The 18,566-nt window shown below is 39.2% G+C and overlaps 1 protein-coding gene across 7 annotated transcripts; it reads left to right on the top strand.

Annotated features, from left to right (window-relative positions):
* Positions 1-2,314: 2,314 nt before the first annotated feature.
* Positions 2,315-16,426, top strand: p2rx1 (purinergic receptor P2X, ligand-gated ion channel, 1). 7 transcript variants are annotated; one of them, XM_029447511.1, is made up of 14 exons: positions 2,315-2,578; positions 6,980-7,124; positions 9,224-9,295; positions 9,575-9,644; positions 11,371-11,455; positions 11,654-11,734; positions 12,363-12,504; positions 12,687-12,832; positions 13,850-13,940; positions 14,035-14,100; positions 14,187-14,282; positions 15,445-15,534; positions 15,624-15,659; positions 15,893-16,426. In XM_029447511.1, exons 1-14 carry the CDS (start codon positions 2,442-2,444, stop codon positions 15,896-15,898), a joined length of 1,263 nt encoding a protein of 420 aa, XP_029303371.1. In that variant the 5' UTR covers positions 2,315-2,441; the 3' UTR covers positions 15,899-16,426. The 7 variants fall into 7 exon arrangements, with proteins under 7 accessions (XP_029303371.1, XP_029303370.1, XP_029303369.1 ...); XM_029447510.1 differs by having other exon boundaries at positions 15,624-15,668; XM_029447509.1 differs by having other exon boundaries at positions 9,575-9,632; positions 15,624-16,426.
* The last annotated feature ends 2,140 nt before the right edge of the window (positions 16,427-18,566 follow it).

The following is an 18,566-nucleotide window of genomic DNA, read 5'->3' as shown; positions in this document are numbered from 1 at the left end:
TTAATCTGCCTGGAGGAGACCACATACATTTGTAAATTGATAACACATTATGATCATAATATCCCTCCACATTTCCCATAAAAATTATTCCCCACCTTATAATCCTATTACATATAAGATATCCGCTTCAACATATAGCCTATTAACAACATGAGAAAACCAATTTTAACAATAGTCACATTTCTCGAACTGGCAAACCAACACATTAATAAAGGTTACAGTATTAGGGAATACAAAGGCAAGATCATTCACAGAGATATTAGTGTGAATATTTAAAATCTCACAAATGTATGGTTGGAAATTAGTGTCTCATGATGTGAGAGTGAAAGCTGTTAAATATAGGTTATTTCTTTAGGTCCTAAATGTTTTAGGGTCTTCATCTTTACAGGAAATGAGAAATGATCTCATGGTCTCATGTTGTTCTTTAATCAATTAGACATATTATTATCACCTCTCATGCCCCTGGCCAGCGTGTAAAAGGTTTTTAAGCAACAGCCACTACATCTGTAGCCAGGGGGAAGAAAGTGTCCTCAAATAGCTCAGGTTCTTGATAGACTCACTAGTGTTTTGAAAGGCTTTCTGTATTGCATTAGTCAAAGGAAGCGGTTAAAGCACCTGCATGTTCTCTGTAGTAAACAGGTTATTTACCAACACACAGGAAATTATGCAACACATGCTTTGTAACTTTGTGCACACATGCAGCATAAATAGTTTAATTTCAGAGTAATTGTGATTCATAAGTGTGTTATGTGATTAAAATATTGTCTTGTCTTCTCTGATGTAAGTGGAAATTCATTTTTAGTCACACTATCTGCATGGCAAATTGTACATATTAATTTTCCCGAGGAGTAATCCTAATAAATTTGGTGACACAATTCCAGTGTCTAGTGCTGATTAACAAATGTGGACAACCGCTATCAGGCTCTGTCTCAAGCTTCTGGTTTGGATTTGTCTCTGAGATTTCTTCAATACAAATGTATAGACTTTAATTTATAATAAAACTCTGGGAATCAGTGTCCAATACAGAAGAGAATAATGGCTACGACACGGAATTATCTTTTTACAATTTCAATGGAAACATTCAGGAATTGCACTCACCTCGATTGTATCGGGTAACTAAAAGAATGTAATGTAATGTCCCTTCCTTACCTCCGCTGTAATATTGTACCTCCATTAAGATCATACAACTTTCCTCCACCACTTGCACACCCCAACAGTAAAAAAGAATCTCACTCTAGCTGGTTGTTGAAAGTTGCAGCCCTGTGGTGAGCATGTTAGCTGACATTAGCATGTAGCTCCAAGCGCAGCTGCTAGCATGGCTGTAGACTCGTAGCCCGGCGTCTCAACGGGGAATTAGTAGTAGTTTGTGCAAATTGGAGCACAATACATTGTTCCTATAAAGCATTTTAGATTATTATTTAGATGTACAGCATACTTCTTTTTGCAATCCTTGCCAAATCCAAATTTTAAGCATTGGCCACTTTTTTGGCAATTCCCAATATATTAATTTGGAATAGGCTTTAATCAGATTTAGATTTGGATTAAACATGGTTGCAAAATAAGATGTTCCATTTGCTAATCTCCAGAGATTAGAAAACACAGCACAGAAGTGAAGAAAACATTTTACAGATGTGAAACCTTTTATGTAACATTTCAATTTATGCTTACTGAAATGGAAATATTATTATGGTGCATGTGCCACCTCGTTATCTCTAAGAATGAAGATTAGAAATGCAAAGCACCAGCTCGCAGTATATGAAAGGAGAGACATTTCTGAGCGAGCTGAGAAACCCAAAGTGTTTCCCCACATGAAATGATGATAAAACATAAGAGGGCTTACTGTCTGAAAATGGTGACACGAAAGTAGGCAAATAAGCTGAATGTGGTTTGTGTCTTTCCTTGAGCACGCAGGAAGAGAATCAGTGGAAACGATAAGGTTTGATTGCACAGAGAGAGGAGAGGAGGTCCAGAGTGGCAGCTGTTGAGCTCTTTGCAACCAAGTCAAGAGAGTGGATTCCAAAAATGTCTTTTCACTCATTTTGTGTGCTGCATATACAAACAAAAAAAGAAAGAAAACTGCAATGGAAAGCCAGGAGATGCATTGGTGATGTGAATGTGGAGATGCACAACTGTGAGTGAAAACAGTGTGACCCTGTGCAGAGAGAGAGAGAGGGAGAGAGAGAGAGAGAGAGAGAGAGAGAGAGGGAGAGAGAGAGATAGAGAGAAGAGGGAGTGAGGGAGAGCAGCGTGGGAGGGAGGAAGTAAGTCCTAACACTCCAGGACTTCTCATGAAGCGAGTCAGACGTTACTTATGAGAGGAGGCAGAGGACCTTCGCCACAGAGGTGACCAGGAGTGGAAGTGGAGTCTGGAGTGTTTCTACATGCAAGTGGGGTGAAGAGCGAGAGACCCTCCTCTCTGTGGGGTCAGCCGATGAGAGAAGATGAAGAGCCATATCAGCAACGCCCTCTCCGACTTCTTCTTTGAGTATGAGACCCCGCGCCAGGTGCTGGTCAGGAACAGGAGGGTGGGAGTGGTGTGCCGTATCATCCAGCTAGGGGTCTTGGCTTACATCATTGGGTAAGAGCCACACATCCATCCATTGTTTCTGTGCTGTTCCAAGGGGCAGAGTGCAGAGAGCATTTGAAAGTGAGTGAGATCTTAAGGTTTTTGCTGCATGGGTTGTTTAGAGCAGTGGTTCTCAACCCCCTAAATTGATACACATCATGTCACAGACTCACATTGGAAAAGTCTTTTCTTGAGGGGCCTCCATCAACAGAAAAATGTCAGTTGTTAGATAAAGACCAGAATTCTGTAGTTGTCAAGTACAGTTAAAGAAATAGCCGTGGAAGTGAAACCTATAATCAGAATAATCACTCTTACCCACATTGGGCTCACTTCTACAGTGAATTAAATAGTGAAAATAAACTATTACCCATTTTTCTTGGGCCCCCTTGGAAATTGCTCGAGGACCGTTGGTATATAATCACTTATACCAATGACATATAGTGACATAACCCTGATGTCTGAATTCACTTCCATGATAAAAAAGCAACATTTACTATTAAAATTGTTAGAAAAAGACAATTGTTTAAAAGGAAGACATCTAGGAGGGTGCGACCGACGGTCAGAGATACTAGCTGTAACTTGCACGTACTATTGACACAGCAATTAGGCCCTGCAAACAGACGGTTGATTCTGTTTTGACGGAATGGGCAAGAGTATGAAATCTTATCACTTGCCTTTCTGAAGTTGAGACAAAAAACGACAGCATTTTTGTTTTCTTACAAACACTATCTCCATATACTTGTTTTGACATGTCCTGGAAATTCTCTGTGGAAGGGAGAGTCTGTTTTTTAAACAGCATCACGGTTTCTGTTTTTGTTACTTTGAAATTCCTCAATGACGGCTTGTGCATGTGTGTGCTTGTGTATGAGTGTGTCTGTCTCTGCATCTCTGAGCAGCAGAACCGGAGGAGTTGTGTGTGATGAACACGCTGAGGCATATGCTAACACACATAACTATCAACTGCTGCCCAATTCGTTGCCACACGGCTGGTGACGTTGACACTGAACACAAATGTGAGAGAGACTGACACATTCAAGCATGTCTTTTCTTGCTAATGGCAAGGTTTTTCTCCGTTTTTAAAGGGGAAACAGAAAGCTGATTTAAACCGGTTGGTTTGGCCCACTGGTCAATATCTTGTCATGTTGCCTTAATCTTGACAATCTTCAGAGTCAGGCCACTTGTAACACATCTGGACGAACGTTTCTTTCATTTTAAACCTTAGAAAATCTTAAGGTAACTGTGAAATGGGATTTCAGTTTCCACTGTGCACTGATGCAAAGAACAAAAAAAGTTCCACAGTGACATTTAAAGGTTTTGTCTCTTTTTATATTAAGGTTCCCCGGTACATGACAGAGCTCCTTCTTCTGCTGTCTTCCCACCTGTCATCAAACTTTTTGTGATGGACATGAAATGAGATGGGATTATAAAGCTGTCAGATTCTACTCTTTAAGATTCAAGCTGCAGGCTGACAGGTCGGAGCAGAAGTCGGCATGTAGCTTTCAATTTTAACCTCAGTCTTGCCGCAAATATATATATTTTCTACTTTTTATCGATTTTAAATATTAATCAGCAAAAGATTCTTAACTTATCTTAACTGACAGCTTCATTCTCATATATGGAAATGTTTGCATCCTTGGCCAGTTGGGATTACACATACCAGACAGTGCTCTGCTTAAATCTCTCGCAGAAAAAAATCCCACATGAATGGCTTTGGAATTGTTTTTGGTAAATCAATTAAATGTAAACCTCTTAAATTCAAAAGCAAAGACTAATTCAACAGAGAGCAGCCTCACGAAACCATAATTAACTCTCGTCTTGTCACTTTTAAGTTGACAAAAATGCCAATCTTTTTGCCTGCATTTCATTGTGATTACTTAGCTTGACTTCGTTTTCCATTCTAATTTGTCTTTTACAAAATGAGCACTAATCTCAGCGCCACATTAGAGTGGGAAGAAAAGCCCTCCGCACATCAAGGAGCCTCCTGCCTGCCTCTGTGTCGGAGCAGATACAGATCTCACTTAGACGGCTGTTTTGGAAGATCCTTCCAATACTTCACGCTCATGGGTTTCTTTATTCCATTAATGTGCTCTATTTTTACTCATCTTTCTCTGGAATGTTAGCGATTTACATAATTTGATTCGCCTAACTGATAGAAGTTGTGGCTTGTAGATTTTTTTGTGCAGACGGCACCTTATTTCCATCTTTAGTTTGAAGGATGTTTCTGTTCGTCTCTTGCTCTAAGGTGCTTTTATTGTCCATAGATAAATGAACTTGTGCTGCAATGCATGATGTCCTGTAGGATTGTCCTGCATTCAAAATGCCATTAACAGAAAAAAGTGGTCCCTGTGACTGACACATTATTCTTATTCTTATTTTTATTTTTTATCAGAAAGTTGTTTCTTTACTGGTGAATCAATGTAGTGGAGTTAGTTTTTAACTACTTTATTTACAGTTAGATTGTTTAGTGCAGTGCCCCAAAGGGTCACAAGGAAGATTAAGATGATTAATGAGAGATGAAAAAAGAAAAAACAAAGTTCTTCTACAAACATTTGTAGTCTCTGGACTTTTCTCTAATCTTTTTTGTGAAACGTTAAATAATTTGTCCACTTTGGGCCTCAGACAGTTGTATAAATTAAACCATGTGAGGAGTTTAGGAAGGAAATGTCTCTTTGATGTAACTGCTAACAACTCACAGAACTCTGAACCATGACAAGGGGCAACTACTGGCAACAAGCCAAAAAAATCTTTAGCAATGTTTTGTGTTTCTTAAACTTATCATTTGTGGTTTACTTTATGTAAAATCTTAATCTAGTAACTATAGTATATAAAATATAAATGTAAGGGCGTAAAAAGTACAGTTCCCTCTGAAATGTGGTCGAGTGGAAGTATATAGTAACATTACATGGAAATATTCAGTACTGTTAAGTACAAGTACCTCAAATATGTGTTTAATTACATTAAATGAACTTAGTTATTGAGTTATCACAAGCAGTATTCTTTTAGGAGGCAGGACATTGTCACTCCCAACTCGTCAAATACGGCAAACAAACACAAGCCTTTCACCCAGGAGACTGCTGTTTGTGTGCTCAACGATTTATTTTAATTCACATGTGTAAGGTAATTTATTTGTCATGTACGTAACATACCTAACTTACATACGTAACAAACTTATTTGAACTCAAACCATGATCTTTTCTTAAACATTCCCGAGTAGTTTTGTTGCCTAACCCTGACCAAGTAGTAACATAACGTACTGATGTTACGTCAGATACATTACGTCAGTGGTTCCCAAATGGTGTGCCGTGTGCCGTGAGACAAATCCCGGTGTGCCATGAGATTTTGAAACAATTAGGCCTATTGAATTTAACTGTACACAAGGTTATGAATGATGTTTTATTTACTTCAGTGTTTTTAAGTTCTCTCCTTACCTTTTCTCCGCTCGGTCTCTGACTGTAAGTGTGTGCGCTCGTGCGTGCGTGTGTGTGTGTGTGTGTGTGGGTTCGGAAGCGGAGCTCTGCCCTTCGCGAAGCAAAGCAGAGAGAATGTAAATACGCAAAGCAACTGAAACGTGCACATACATGAGATAAATTACATAAGCATTTAGTTTATTTAATAAAAGAGCACCTGTTCAATGTGAAAAGTGAATATATTAAAACAAAAACAAAAAACGTCTTGAATTTCAGGGGGGGAGGAGTGGGGGAGCGCAGGGAAACACTATACTTTATCGGTACTTTGTCCTACACACTTATTTTACAATATAGAAACAATAGGTCTTATATGCTTTGGCCTACATATAAATAAAACAATCATTAAAAAAAAAAGAAATCTGTCAAAGCGAACCCGGGAAATATTAGAGTGTGACACATCAGAGACTCTCTGCTAGTGTGAAGGAGAATAGCTTCTTACAAGGACTAGGCTAAATAAATGCTCACAGAGTTATAACAGTGATACTATGTGTTACAGAGGGGATTTTGCCCGGATATGAACACAGGTGTGCCTTGAGATTTTGTCTTGGTGTTTGGTGTGCCTTGGCCACAGAAAGTTTGGGAACCCCTGTATTACGTATTATTAAGTCTGTCAAACTAACCAGGACTTTGCAAAACGATGCCAAGGCCTCAGACCCTCTGATGATGCGATTTAACATATTTTGAAACTTTAAAAAAATATATTAGTAAATGTCTGTACTCTTATATCTCAGTGGTGCTTAAGGGACGATCTTTAAAGTACGACCACTGCAACATTGCACAACCACAATAACTTGCACATGTATCCCTGTGAGGTACGCTGCTGGCATGTGGGATTGCAGTGCAGAATGTCGACATCAGCACTACACAAGCCTGGGGGGTTGCATGGTTGGCTGGGGTGGAGTGGGATTCTGACAGACCTGACTAATGCTTTCTATGTCTCGTACAGGTGGGTGTTCATCTACGAGAAAGGCTACCAGTCCGCAGACACAGCAGTGAGCTCTGTCTTCACCAAAATGAAAGGAGTGGGTTACACCAGCATAAACGGAAGTGAGAGAGTCTGGGATGTGGCCGACTACGTCTTCCCCTCTCAGGTTGGTGACTAGTTGGCTGAAGCCTCTTACGCATGAAGGAACATTTATATATGTGCTCCTAATTTGTCAAGAATTCGCTTTGTACCTTGCACAAGTCACTGCCCATTGTTAGGACTGTAGTAAATCTGGGTCAGTCAGATGCTGTGAAGTCAACATCCACAGTCCATGAATTAAACTGTCAGAGTGAATAAACATCAGGCTGAGTCAGACGATGCAATATCGCTTTGAAGAAGGCTGGTCAGATCGTGACAAAGAAGTACTGCTTTTAAGAACATCTGTGTTGGCTATATGTTATGCCAGCTCCGATCCATGACGAAACTAGGATGAACTGCACGCAGATTAAAAGTTACTGATGATTTGACTTGGATGATTATCTGGTTTGATCAACATCCAGGTGTCCCGTGCTTTCCAAAAGTCGTTGATGCATGCTGTAAAAAACTGAGCAAACAACGTAACAACATAACAACGAGAGACTACAGTCAAATATAAATCTTTGTTTACCTAAAATGTTGTGTCCTGTTATCTGTAGGGAAAATAATAAAGAGACACTGTGAAGATTGTCATGTTTGCTTTGAAGTCTGGGTGTGGGCCTTGTAAATTCAGAGTGGGTTTGGCACATGGTTTGGTATGACAAACCCAACCAACCAGATGAAAAGGTCACCGAGGTACAACGTCTCACACTGATCAGGTAGCTATCAACTACAACTTCATCTTAACTCTGAAATCCACCTTTATGTTTTCATGTAGAATGGTTTAGTTTGAGAGAAACTCAATCAAATAGGCTATAGGCTACTTAATGTCCAGAATATGACAATGAACAGCACCATAGTAGCTACAGCCAGCAGCTGGTTAGCTTTAGCAGTTAAGACTGAAAAATGGGGGGAACATCAGGGTCATTCCTATGTTCCCAGGGTTCTCATTGTCAGAGATTGATTAGGGCTATCTTCGCAGTTCAAATGGCAAAATGATGTTTGTCATTGTAGAGATATCAATATCTAAAGTCAAGAAAAAGATCTTGTCTGAAAATGTAAGGGCCTAGTTTTCAAGGAGTATAACATCAGACTATACACTGTTGGTGGGTCATTTCAACACATTGACCCAGGGAATAACACATGAAACATTTGATGTCGGTAGAAAAAACATTTTAGAGAACAAAACATCTTTGAAAGGTCTCCTTAATGTGTCATATTAGGAGGATATTGAGCTCGGGGACATAGAACCCTGGGGACATTCATACACTCCCGAAACAGCTAGCCTGAGCTACAACGCAAAGTGAGAGGTGTCGTGAGTGCATAAAAAGTCAATGGAAAGACGCGATTAGATGCAAATCTTAGGCTACCTGGAGAAATTGTAATTGAAAGAACTGGAGCTTCTGCAGAGTTCTGAGTTCAGTCAGAGACTTGAGCTGTCACACACACACACACACACACACACACACACACACACACACACACACACACACGCACCACACACACACACACACACACACACACACACACACACACACACACTACCACGGACATGGTCGGTGCGTCTGTTGCTAGCTAGCTTACAGCTAACGTCTAGGTGGTACATTGGCTATTTGGGGTGAATCAAGAAGGACTGCACCATCGAGCAGTCAAATTTGCGCAAATAGCGCGAGGTAAATATTCACTGTGCTTTCTGTCTGAAAGTCTTAAAGTTCACTTATAAACATGTTATAACTGGTTTCATACAGGAAGTCTGTGCTCATGACCAATAAATAGTCCAGCACATAACCCCCTGTAAACAACTGCTTGTTGAATTAGATAAGAATATTGATGTGTAGAGTTGTATCAATCTTCTCGCAGCAAAAAAAACAAAAAGTGTTATTACCAAAATGTCCGACTATTTCTTTAAGATGAAAACTGACCATGTGTAAAACAACGTCTGACTTTTTGGGATTTGAAGGTTTTGGTTTGAAGTCGTTTTATTTGTCATCTCAGCTGGGTCAGTGTGACAGACTGTCTGCAATGGCATGTTGCCTAACAACCACTGCCTCCTTTATTAGGTCATTGTTTGGCATAAATAAATGATACAACATTTTTTAACATATCACTTCTTTTAATCTTAAACCTCAGGGAGACGCATCCTTTGTGGTGATGACAAACTACATCATAACAGAAGGTCAGGAGATGGGGACGTGTCCAGAGGTATGTTGGACTTCTCCCTCCCTTTTTTCTTCTTCCTCTCTCCTTCTCCCTCTGACTTATACACTTCCATAAATAGTCAAACTAAACAGGAATTGTCTCATTCCAAGACTGTTTCTGTAATTGGGTAATTGTAGCTGTCGAATAGCAGAACTTAATGCCACCAAGATGACATGAAGAACAGTTTCTGTATGCAGTCACAGTAAATGCAAATCTTGATTTTGTTGATCCACATTCCACAGTTGTGTCCACACACTGACCCCAGTCTCTTGTTTATAACAGCTCCACGGCAAGCACAACTGCAGCACAAACGCTGACTGTGAAGGAGGGAGTTTCAAACGTACGGGACATGGTAAATCCTGACGGCCTGACAGTGTGTGGCGTCAGCAGTCCTCACTGAGTAACCGTCTGTCCATCTGTGGCCAAACGGCGATCAACGTTGGCTTTCTGTTATTTTGTCTTTTTTCCGCGAGGGACGAAAGCTCTTCTTAAAAACTTTAACTTCTTAATAGGATAGTTTTGATTGTTTGAAGTGGAGGTTGAATGAGGTGCTTAAATATAGTCACTGTATTACCTATAGTAGATGGCGTTTGGAGAATCAGATAGGAGTACCATCACTGAAGATAAGCAATGTTCTGCTGTGGATGTGGGCAGAACAAAACATATTTCAGCCACCAGAAAGAAGGGCCCACCTAAAAAAATCTATATCAGTTTCATTATATTAAGAAATTCTTCACAGCTGTACCTTACATTATATCTATCTATGCTCTCTCCAAATCTTCCTTTGACAAAAAAAGTAACCTCCAAGAACACGGGAGCATAGATAACGGCTTTAGTTCCCTGTGGGAAAGCTCAGTCTAATGTCAAGGTAAAGCGGCAAAAGCATTCTAAACATAGCGTACACGTAAACTGATTTTGCTGTTTTGTAGGGGGCCTTTCTTTCACAGCAGGACATTGCTTTGCTTTCGTGCCAGTACTTCTGGAGGCATGCCGAACACCATCTAAGTATCTTCTACAACCTCACTACAAACAATCCAAACCATGCCTTTAAAGTAAGGCCCAGATGCACTTTTTGTAGAATGGGTTGTGGCCCTTGAGAACTGCTATAGGATGGGCTCACACATCACATCTGACTCATCATTGTCGCTGCTAAGATAAACATTTAGATGTAATTCATGCATTGCTCTCGTCTAGCATCGAGAAAATAAATGGAATTAAATCAACAACCTTCGCAACCAAACAAATAGTTTGTGTGTGTTTGGATCAGGGCTTGTTGATCCTTGAATTGTGCAAGTAAAAACCCTGCCTTAAGCAAGTAGACACATATATATATATATATAATCCCAAATGTCACTATAACTCCTGTACATATGAGCAGACACAAATCATAAGCACACAGAGACATAGAAAACTAATAACCATTCAGACAAGCTTTTTTAATAGGTACAAACATACACAGTATTGTGAGCGAGTTCAAAGAGCAGTTATATACATTTATTGTCCCCCATCTGTCCCGAGGATAAATTCGGAGCCTTTCAAGCCCTCTGTGCCCCACATCGAATTCAATAAGGCCAATGTTTGCCAAGGCTTCAGATCTGTCTGTTTCAGACCAGTCAAATTCACCTTGAGGTGCCAGTATCTCTTTAGACGCGGTGCACTGTCTCTATGCTTGTAGACAAGTAAACACGCGGAGCGCCCCTGTAGCTAAACAGACTGTCAGGCTCACGTGAAAGGTCAGCCTTAAGATGACCAAACGCTTGCTGTAGAACTGTCGGTGAACTCATCCAGCACATGATGAGAGAGACTGATAGCGACAAAGCTAATCACATGGAGAGAAATCCTAGGCGAGGATCAGCGCGAGATAAAGAAAACAGCTACTTCAGCGCTTGCTTTGCTTCTCTTTAATATCTTGCTTCTGCTGTTGATGCTAATTCAAGATAAGATGATAAAAGTGGAGGCAGAGAAATTTTTCTTTAATGTTTAAGCCTATAGTCTTTCTTTTCGTCGCTGCTCAAAACACTTGCTCCAGTTTTAAGTTTCGTGTCTAATGATGAACTCCAGTATGTTTCTATTTCAAGGACAAATGACAGGAGTCTGTGTGGAGAACAAGACTTGTGAGGTGTTGGCTTGGTGTCCTGTTGAGGACGATCACAAAATACCAGAGTATGTGGAAGCACTCAATTATTCATACTGCAAGCTGATACTGACTTGTAATTAATGTGACGATTGAATTTGTGATGATTATGTGCCATTAAGTGAACAACATAATTATCTAGACATGAGAAATATCACGTGTGGTGATTTCTGCATCTCAACACATTGGATTTGATACTCTTCTCTCTTCTGCTTATTCCCATCCAGTCCTCCTATGTTGATGTCTGCAGAGAACTACACGCTGTTCATCAAAAATTCTGTGACTTTCCCTTTGTTTGGTGTCTCAAGGTGATGGACCTCATTCATAGCAAACATAATTTGGCTCAGCAGATGCTACATAATATGTAGAAGGATAAATAGAAATAAGCCATGTGTTTTCATATATTGTCACAGCTTTATCGTAAGTATAAGTAATAATAAGTAAGTAATAATAAAACATATTTTATTACTCAAATTAGGAACTGATGTTTAGGCTTCTACTGCACTGATTTGGATTTTTCTCTTTATAACCAGTCATAGTCCCCGAACTTTATGAAAGTGTGACACTAAATCTCTGGACTACCCCTTTAAGTTTAAATGTTTTGCCATTCCAGGGGTTTAAACTCTTGTTGTTGGTCAAATCAAGCTAGTAAAATGTTGTACCTTGTCTTTAGGGGCTTAAAAACAATGAATACTTTAAATACCCACTTCAGTCATGCTCTTGATAATGCTGAATTGTTCAAACAAGTAAATCGTAGATGGTCTGACAACAATGTCCTTTGAATAAAAAAACATCTTAAGAAATCTTGCCAATATCGTACACAAGAATTGGTCTTTATCTATTAAATGCAACCAACCAAATTTGAAGTTATTGTGTTTTAATGGACATTAAAATAGCTCTATGTATAATTGTGTCTTATACCAATTGTGCTTTCAGGAGCAACCTGGTAGAGGATATTGATGCTGCATACATCAGTAAATGCCTTCATCATCCGGACGACGCTCCACTGTGTCCCATATTCAAACTGGGAGACATAGTTAAACTGTCTGGCTTTGATTTCGAAACAATCGCCAGAGTGGTAAGTTAGCTGATCTTTACTTAACACTGAATGGATAGAAACGATTGTTCAGGTTGAGAGGCAGATTTTCACTCCATCTATAGTCCCAGCTGCACATGTATCGTCTTTTGGTGCTTTGTTTCTTTTGTGTTTCCTGTTATAATGGAGACTTGTATTGTGTTCATGTGCTTGTGTCCTGACAGGGAGGGGCCATTGGTATTGTGGTGGACTGGACATGCAACTTCGATGTGGATGTAACACACTGTAAACCACAATACAACTTCCACGGTCTGTACGGAAATGCTGCTGAGACAGACAAAGCCAAAGCTTCAGTGGGCTACAATTTCAGGTGTGTAAATATAGCGTGCTTCACTGAATGAACAAAAACTATATTAGGGCCTACTTGTTTTATAATGCACTTACTTTCACACTGAGAAGATTGATAGCACTCTCATGATATGAAGCTGAAGCCAGCAGCCAGTTAGCTTAGCATTAAAACTAAGCTTTTATAGGGTGTTATTTACACCCCATAAAACCACCAAAATGTTACACTTTAGATTACACTATATATACTCTGTGTGTGTAATTAGGGAGTTTAGATGTGCTGGTAAGTGGACTTTGTTACCTTTGGACAGAGCTAGGCTTGCTGTTTACGGTGTTTATGTCAAGCGAAAGCTAACGTCTTCTGGCTGTAGCCTCATGGACAGACATGAGCGAGGTATCAATCTCTTCATCTAACCCTCGGCAAGAAAGCAAAGAAAATCGATTTCCCTCGTGGCTAAAACACATTTCGCTGATGGTCCAGTCCAGAGGAGTACATTGTTTAGCTACTGTGCATGTACTCCTGTCCGTTTCTCCAAACTGTGGGCGTGCCGACCGCCATCTACTATAGGTAATACACTTACTACGGACAAGTACCTCAAACAATCCCAATTTTAAAAATCCGAACTATCCCTTTAAAAGGTAAAGCTGCTCTGCTTCAGGTCTGTGGAGTTTGTACTCAATGCAGGCTTCCTGAAGTTTACGGTGTTTGCACAGTCCGCTCAAACTTGTTTCAAACAGTAACTTGTTATTGTTTAATGTAATCTGACAGTAGTCTGGACACACATAGGCATCAGTAGGACATTGTTTAGGTAGTGCTTGTTGGCTTTATGGGTGTTGACTCTAATGGCATGGGAAGTCTTCCCTGCCATGCCATTATTATTATCGTTTCTAATAGTAGTAATTTATTAAATTCTGTCCTTCAAACTCCTTGGCAATATGACCTGAAATGGATGATAGGGAATATGTGCAAAATCTTTATATTTATATTTGCACTCTTTGGCAAAACATTACATATTATGATAATTGCCATGACTATTTGTAGGTATGCAAAGCATTATATGGACAACAAAGTTCAGAAGAGAACCCTTCTCAAAGTGTTTGGGATCAGGTTCGATATCATTGTGCAGTCACTGGTGAGCAATACATTTGAATATTTTTATTCATGAATTTCTGACATGAGAAATAGTCAAAGGGAATGTTGAATCACCGGCACTCTGTCCTTCACAGGCGAGAAAGTTTGATATCATCCCAACACTGACAGCTATAGGCTCTGGAGTGGGCATCTTTGGAGTGGTATGTTGTAGCATGACTACTTGTAATCATTATTCATCGTCTGTGGAATACTTTGTATATTAACTATAATAATTCTGATTTTACAGGCTACTGTAGTGTGTGACTTAGTGCTGCTCTATTTACTACCAAAAAGAGCATTTTACAAGAACATGAAATTCAAATACACAGACACACATGTACAGGTAAGCCCTACGATGCTTATAAAGTGATAATATTGTGATTCTGTTGTGATGTAAATTCAGTTTGAACACAAGATGGCAGCAGAGGGGCCTTTAATGTTAACAGTCCAGACAGAAACAGAATATTCATCAACAGTGCAATTCTTTTCCTGAACATCTTTTGGACGCAGTTCAGTTCTTATGAAGGAATGCTATACACAGCACAAATAGAAACCCCAAACATGAGCGGTAACCTTCAGATTAAAGGAATACTTCACCCACATAATGATCATTTTTATATTAATTACTCACCACGTGTTACGTTGACTTCTTGAAGAAAACTTGGTTGTTCTCGCATGCCTCTACAGCAGAGGTGTCAAACTCATTTTAGTTCAGGGGCCACATAAAGCCCAATTTAATCTCAAGTGGGCCGGACCAGTAAAACCAGACCATAATAACCTATAAATAACGGCATAATGGCATAAAGTACATTCTGAAAATATTCACATTTAATGTACTATCTTTTTACAAAACATTGTGAACAACCTGAAATTTCTTAAGAAAAATAAGTGTAATTTCAACAATAGTATTAGTTTATCATCTACACATGTGCATTACAACTTACAGATCACAGTGTATCTACAAAGGCACACAACATTTAGTCACAGGTATCTAGAACTGAACAATTATTTTACTTTATGATCAAAACTTATCAAGATCTAGAAATTATTTTCAATTTAAATTCATTTCCACATCTGTGTAGTAATCCTGACACACCACACCATACAAACTGAAGTGGAAACTTTAAGTTACTTTTATTGAAAAATTGCAGTTAATGGGTTATCTGTAATTTTTACACTTTGCAAAGTCATCCTGCGGGCCGGATTGGACCCTCTGGCGGGCCGGTTTTGGCCCACGGGCCGTATGTTTGACACCCCTGCTCTACAGTAAACAAAGAATAAAAATAACAAGAAAAGTCTTGATGAATTTAAATTAAAGTGGGGCCCTGTGCTCTGTACCGTACAGTCTATGATTTATACCCATAACATTTACAGTCAGCGCAGAGCATATCTATGCTTAGTACAGTACAGCCATTTTATCTGATTGAAGATTAAATCTTCTCCCAATCCCTTTCCAGACAGTTCCCCTCTTTAACTAAAACAGGCAGAACATTTTGTATTTACAGCATGACAGCGAGTTGCTTGGTTTAGAAAAAAGCGACTATTGCAACCTTGAAGCAAATGCAAGACAAGTCCAAGGCACTGGCCAGTCCAATGTGAGTGCACGTAGAAGTCTAGACAGTAGAGTAGATTTTTTATTTTCGTTACCTGAGAGGTCTAAATGGATTTGACTTTTATCCTACAGGATCCTGACTCGGAGGCAGGTAGCACAGAGACAGAGGTATCCAAAGTAAGAGTTTCATATATATCTTACAAAAAATAAAGCCTATGTACGGAAGCCCTGGGAGGAAAGAGTTTCATTAATTTAGCTCAGGCAAAAAAATCCAATATGTAGGAGATAATATCTCATACTTAGGGGATACGCATACAAAAAATAAATGCCCTCTCAGGGCTTCCGTATATTTGCTTTACTTTTGTTATGGCTGTTGTTTTATCTATCTGCTATTTTTGTAGAAATGACCTGGGAGCAAACCTTGAAGGCGGTGCTTTGAAGGAGTATTGTTCTGGGACCCTGAGAGACAACGTACACACACACACACACACACACACACACAGACTCTGAACGGATTCAGGATTGGAGAAGGACAGTCGGGAGACAGTGTGTCCATTTATTCAACGGGACCTTCTACCAACAACATGTTTCCTCTCTTACAGCCACCCTGAGTGACTGTGACTATTGCTGTTGTATGTAGAACTTTAGCGTAGCTCAAATGTATGTGTACTTTTTCGGGTGTAGCTCGGTTTGCTTTTGTTCACACTTTGGGTGTAACCTCCAACTCCACCACATTCGTGCAGGGGAAATAAAACTTTCTTACCACTTGCGTGTGTACACAAATCCCCATAACTCATTACCCATTAACTGTCGCAGTCTTTTGTCAAAGTCACGCAATGTGCAGATGTGCCACTGTCTGAGTGATTCATTCACTCCTGTGTGCACCTTGTGATCTACGATTGAATTCAATAAAATATGTACAGTAATGTTACGGCTTTTTTCTTTTGTATCACAGCGCAAGTATCAAACAGAAATACAGGTAAACCTTTTTATTGTCTTTGATTATGTCTAGGTGTACAAAAAGCATGCAAAAAATAGCTTCTTTATATATATATGTACATATTTACATTACAACAACTGCATTCCATAGGGATGTGCCATGCTTCTGTTTGTGTATGCGTGACAGGCGAGTGTGTACATTCAGAAAAATGCACAAGACAACACGAGACGCAGAGACAGCAGGCACCTTCAGGACAAACATCAGGACAGTCACATAATATGCACAGCAGCGGTCCAATCATCTCTCCTCCTTTGGATATAATTATGACCTAAAATCATGAGAAAGTATTCCAGTCACTCACTTCCTGTGCTGCTACTGCAGCAACTGCCCCCATTGATTTCTCTTCTGTGTTTCACTATAGTAACAACACTAAGCCAGAAAGAGTGTGAAAACCTCCGCAAAGGATGCACAATTTAATATTTGTATTCGTTATGTATCTGGAGACAGATCTGCATCAAAATAGTGAGAGACTGCTGATTTTCAGAGAATACCTTAAGTCTGGATGTATTAGGGCTTTCTCCAAGGATGAATTGTGCAGCATTGAAAGAGTCATACAGGTGACCACTAAATTAAATTTCATAAACAATAATTGAAATGCTATCGAAATCACAATATAGCCTCCTACAATTTTCTAATCGCAGGAGGCGCAATATTTGTCTTAAATGAAATATTGCTGCAGAGATGTCTGGGCCTACACATCATATTCTTCAGACTTAAGAAAACATCTTTGTTTTTAAATGAAAATAAGAAAATGATCATTCCCTTCAATTTCGCTAATCATATTGCAATATCAGTCAGAATAATAGATATTTTTTCTAATCTTTCAGCCCTCATTGAATGTATAAAATGTGCTGTAGTACCACCTTTGGTCAAAATTAATTTACATTTAGATTGGATGAGTTGATTCAATATGTTCACATGCCATTTAAATGGAGTCGCAACTGAAAGCAGAGTTATGAATAGTCTGTTTACGAAAATTGTAAAAAGACACTTTAAATTAAATTTAGTGAAGAAATTCGTATGAGTGGTTTTGGGTGTGATTTATATGGATTGATTGGCACATCGTGGAACTTTTTAAATGGCCACATGGAATGTAATCTGCACCAAAATCAGTTCTTCCTCAGCCAATTTTGTCATTTTCTACCAAATGTAATTGAGTTTAGAAGCTGTGGATAAATGATTAAAAGGGACAGATCCCCCCCAAAATCAAAAATACATATTTTTCCTTGTACCCGTAGTGCTATTTATCAATCTAGATAGTTTTGGTGTGAGTTGTCGAGTGTTGGAACTAAACAAGTCAGCAAGATTTTGGGGCAAACTGTCCCTTTAAAACTAAGAAAAAAAACAGGACAGAAAACAAAGCCTTTGCAGAGATAATAATTCATATAAAAAAAGACTGTTGGCTGTTGAATAAGTGGTAGCTGAGTGGCATGAAGAGACCAATGTCCAATAGCTGCAGGCTTAAATGTTTCATCTGCGAGGGCAGCTTGTGATTATCCATCCCTGTGTCTCTGGAGATCTTGAACACAAGGCTGCTATTTTAAGCTGCTCCTGTGCTCTGAGCCCTGCTATTATAATAGGGTTGACGGTGTTTTAACATTATGCATCATTTTAGCAGTAAACTTGCCCCAGTTACACAATATTCACAATTGTGTTATATAGACATGTACATCTGGTCACTGCAGACAGGAGAATAACTTACTGTAAAATGGAAACAGACGAGTTTTCATTTATAAAATTTCTCAAAATCCAAGTAGCAATGCTGTGACATGCAGATCCATATCAAAAGCACGGGAGACTCTGGGAACACAGTAAATAAAGTATTTTACAGGTGAACCACAGTTTGTTTCCACAGTTCTTTTCTTGATCATAAACTGTACAATGTTAAATGGCTGGCAAGTACCAGTAGTGTTGTATGTAATCGCAATAACTTTAATATGTTTCTGCAAGTGGAAAAGTGCAAATATTTAAATACAAGCAGTATTTTAGTTTTTTTCAGCAAGGTCAACTAAAATACACATAAAAGGATGAGCGGCCCGCTCTGACAGCAGGGGCATGCCGACAATGCACCAATG

The sequence above is a fragment of the Cottoperca gobio genome, chromosome 14, assembly GCF_900634415.1.
Source record: "Cottoperca gobio chromosome 14, fCotGob3.1, whole genome shotgun sequence".
Taxonomy (NCBI): Eukaryota; Metazoa; Chordata; class Actinopteri; order Perciformes; family Bovichtidae; genus Cottoperca; species Cottoperca gobio.
The sequence above is the reverse complement of the archived record's forward strand: the minus strand, read 5'-3'. Positions and strand labels throughout refer to the sequence as shown.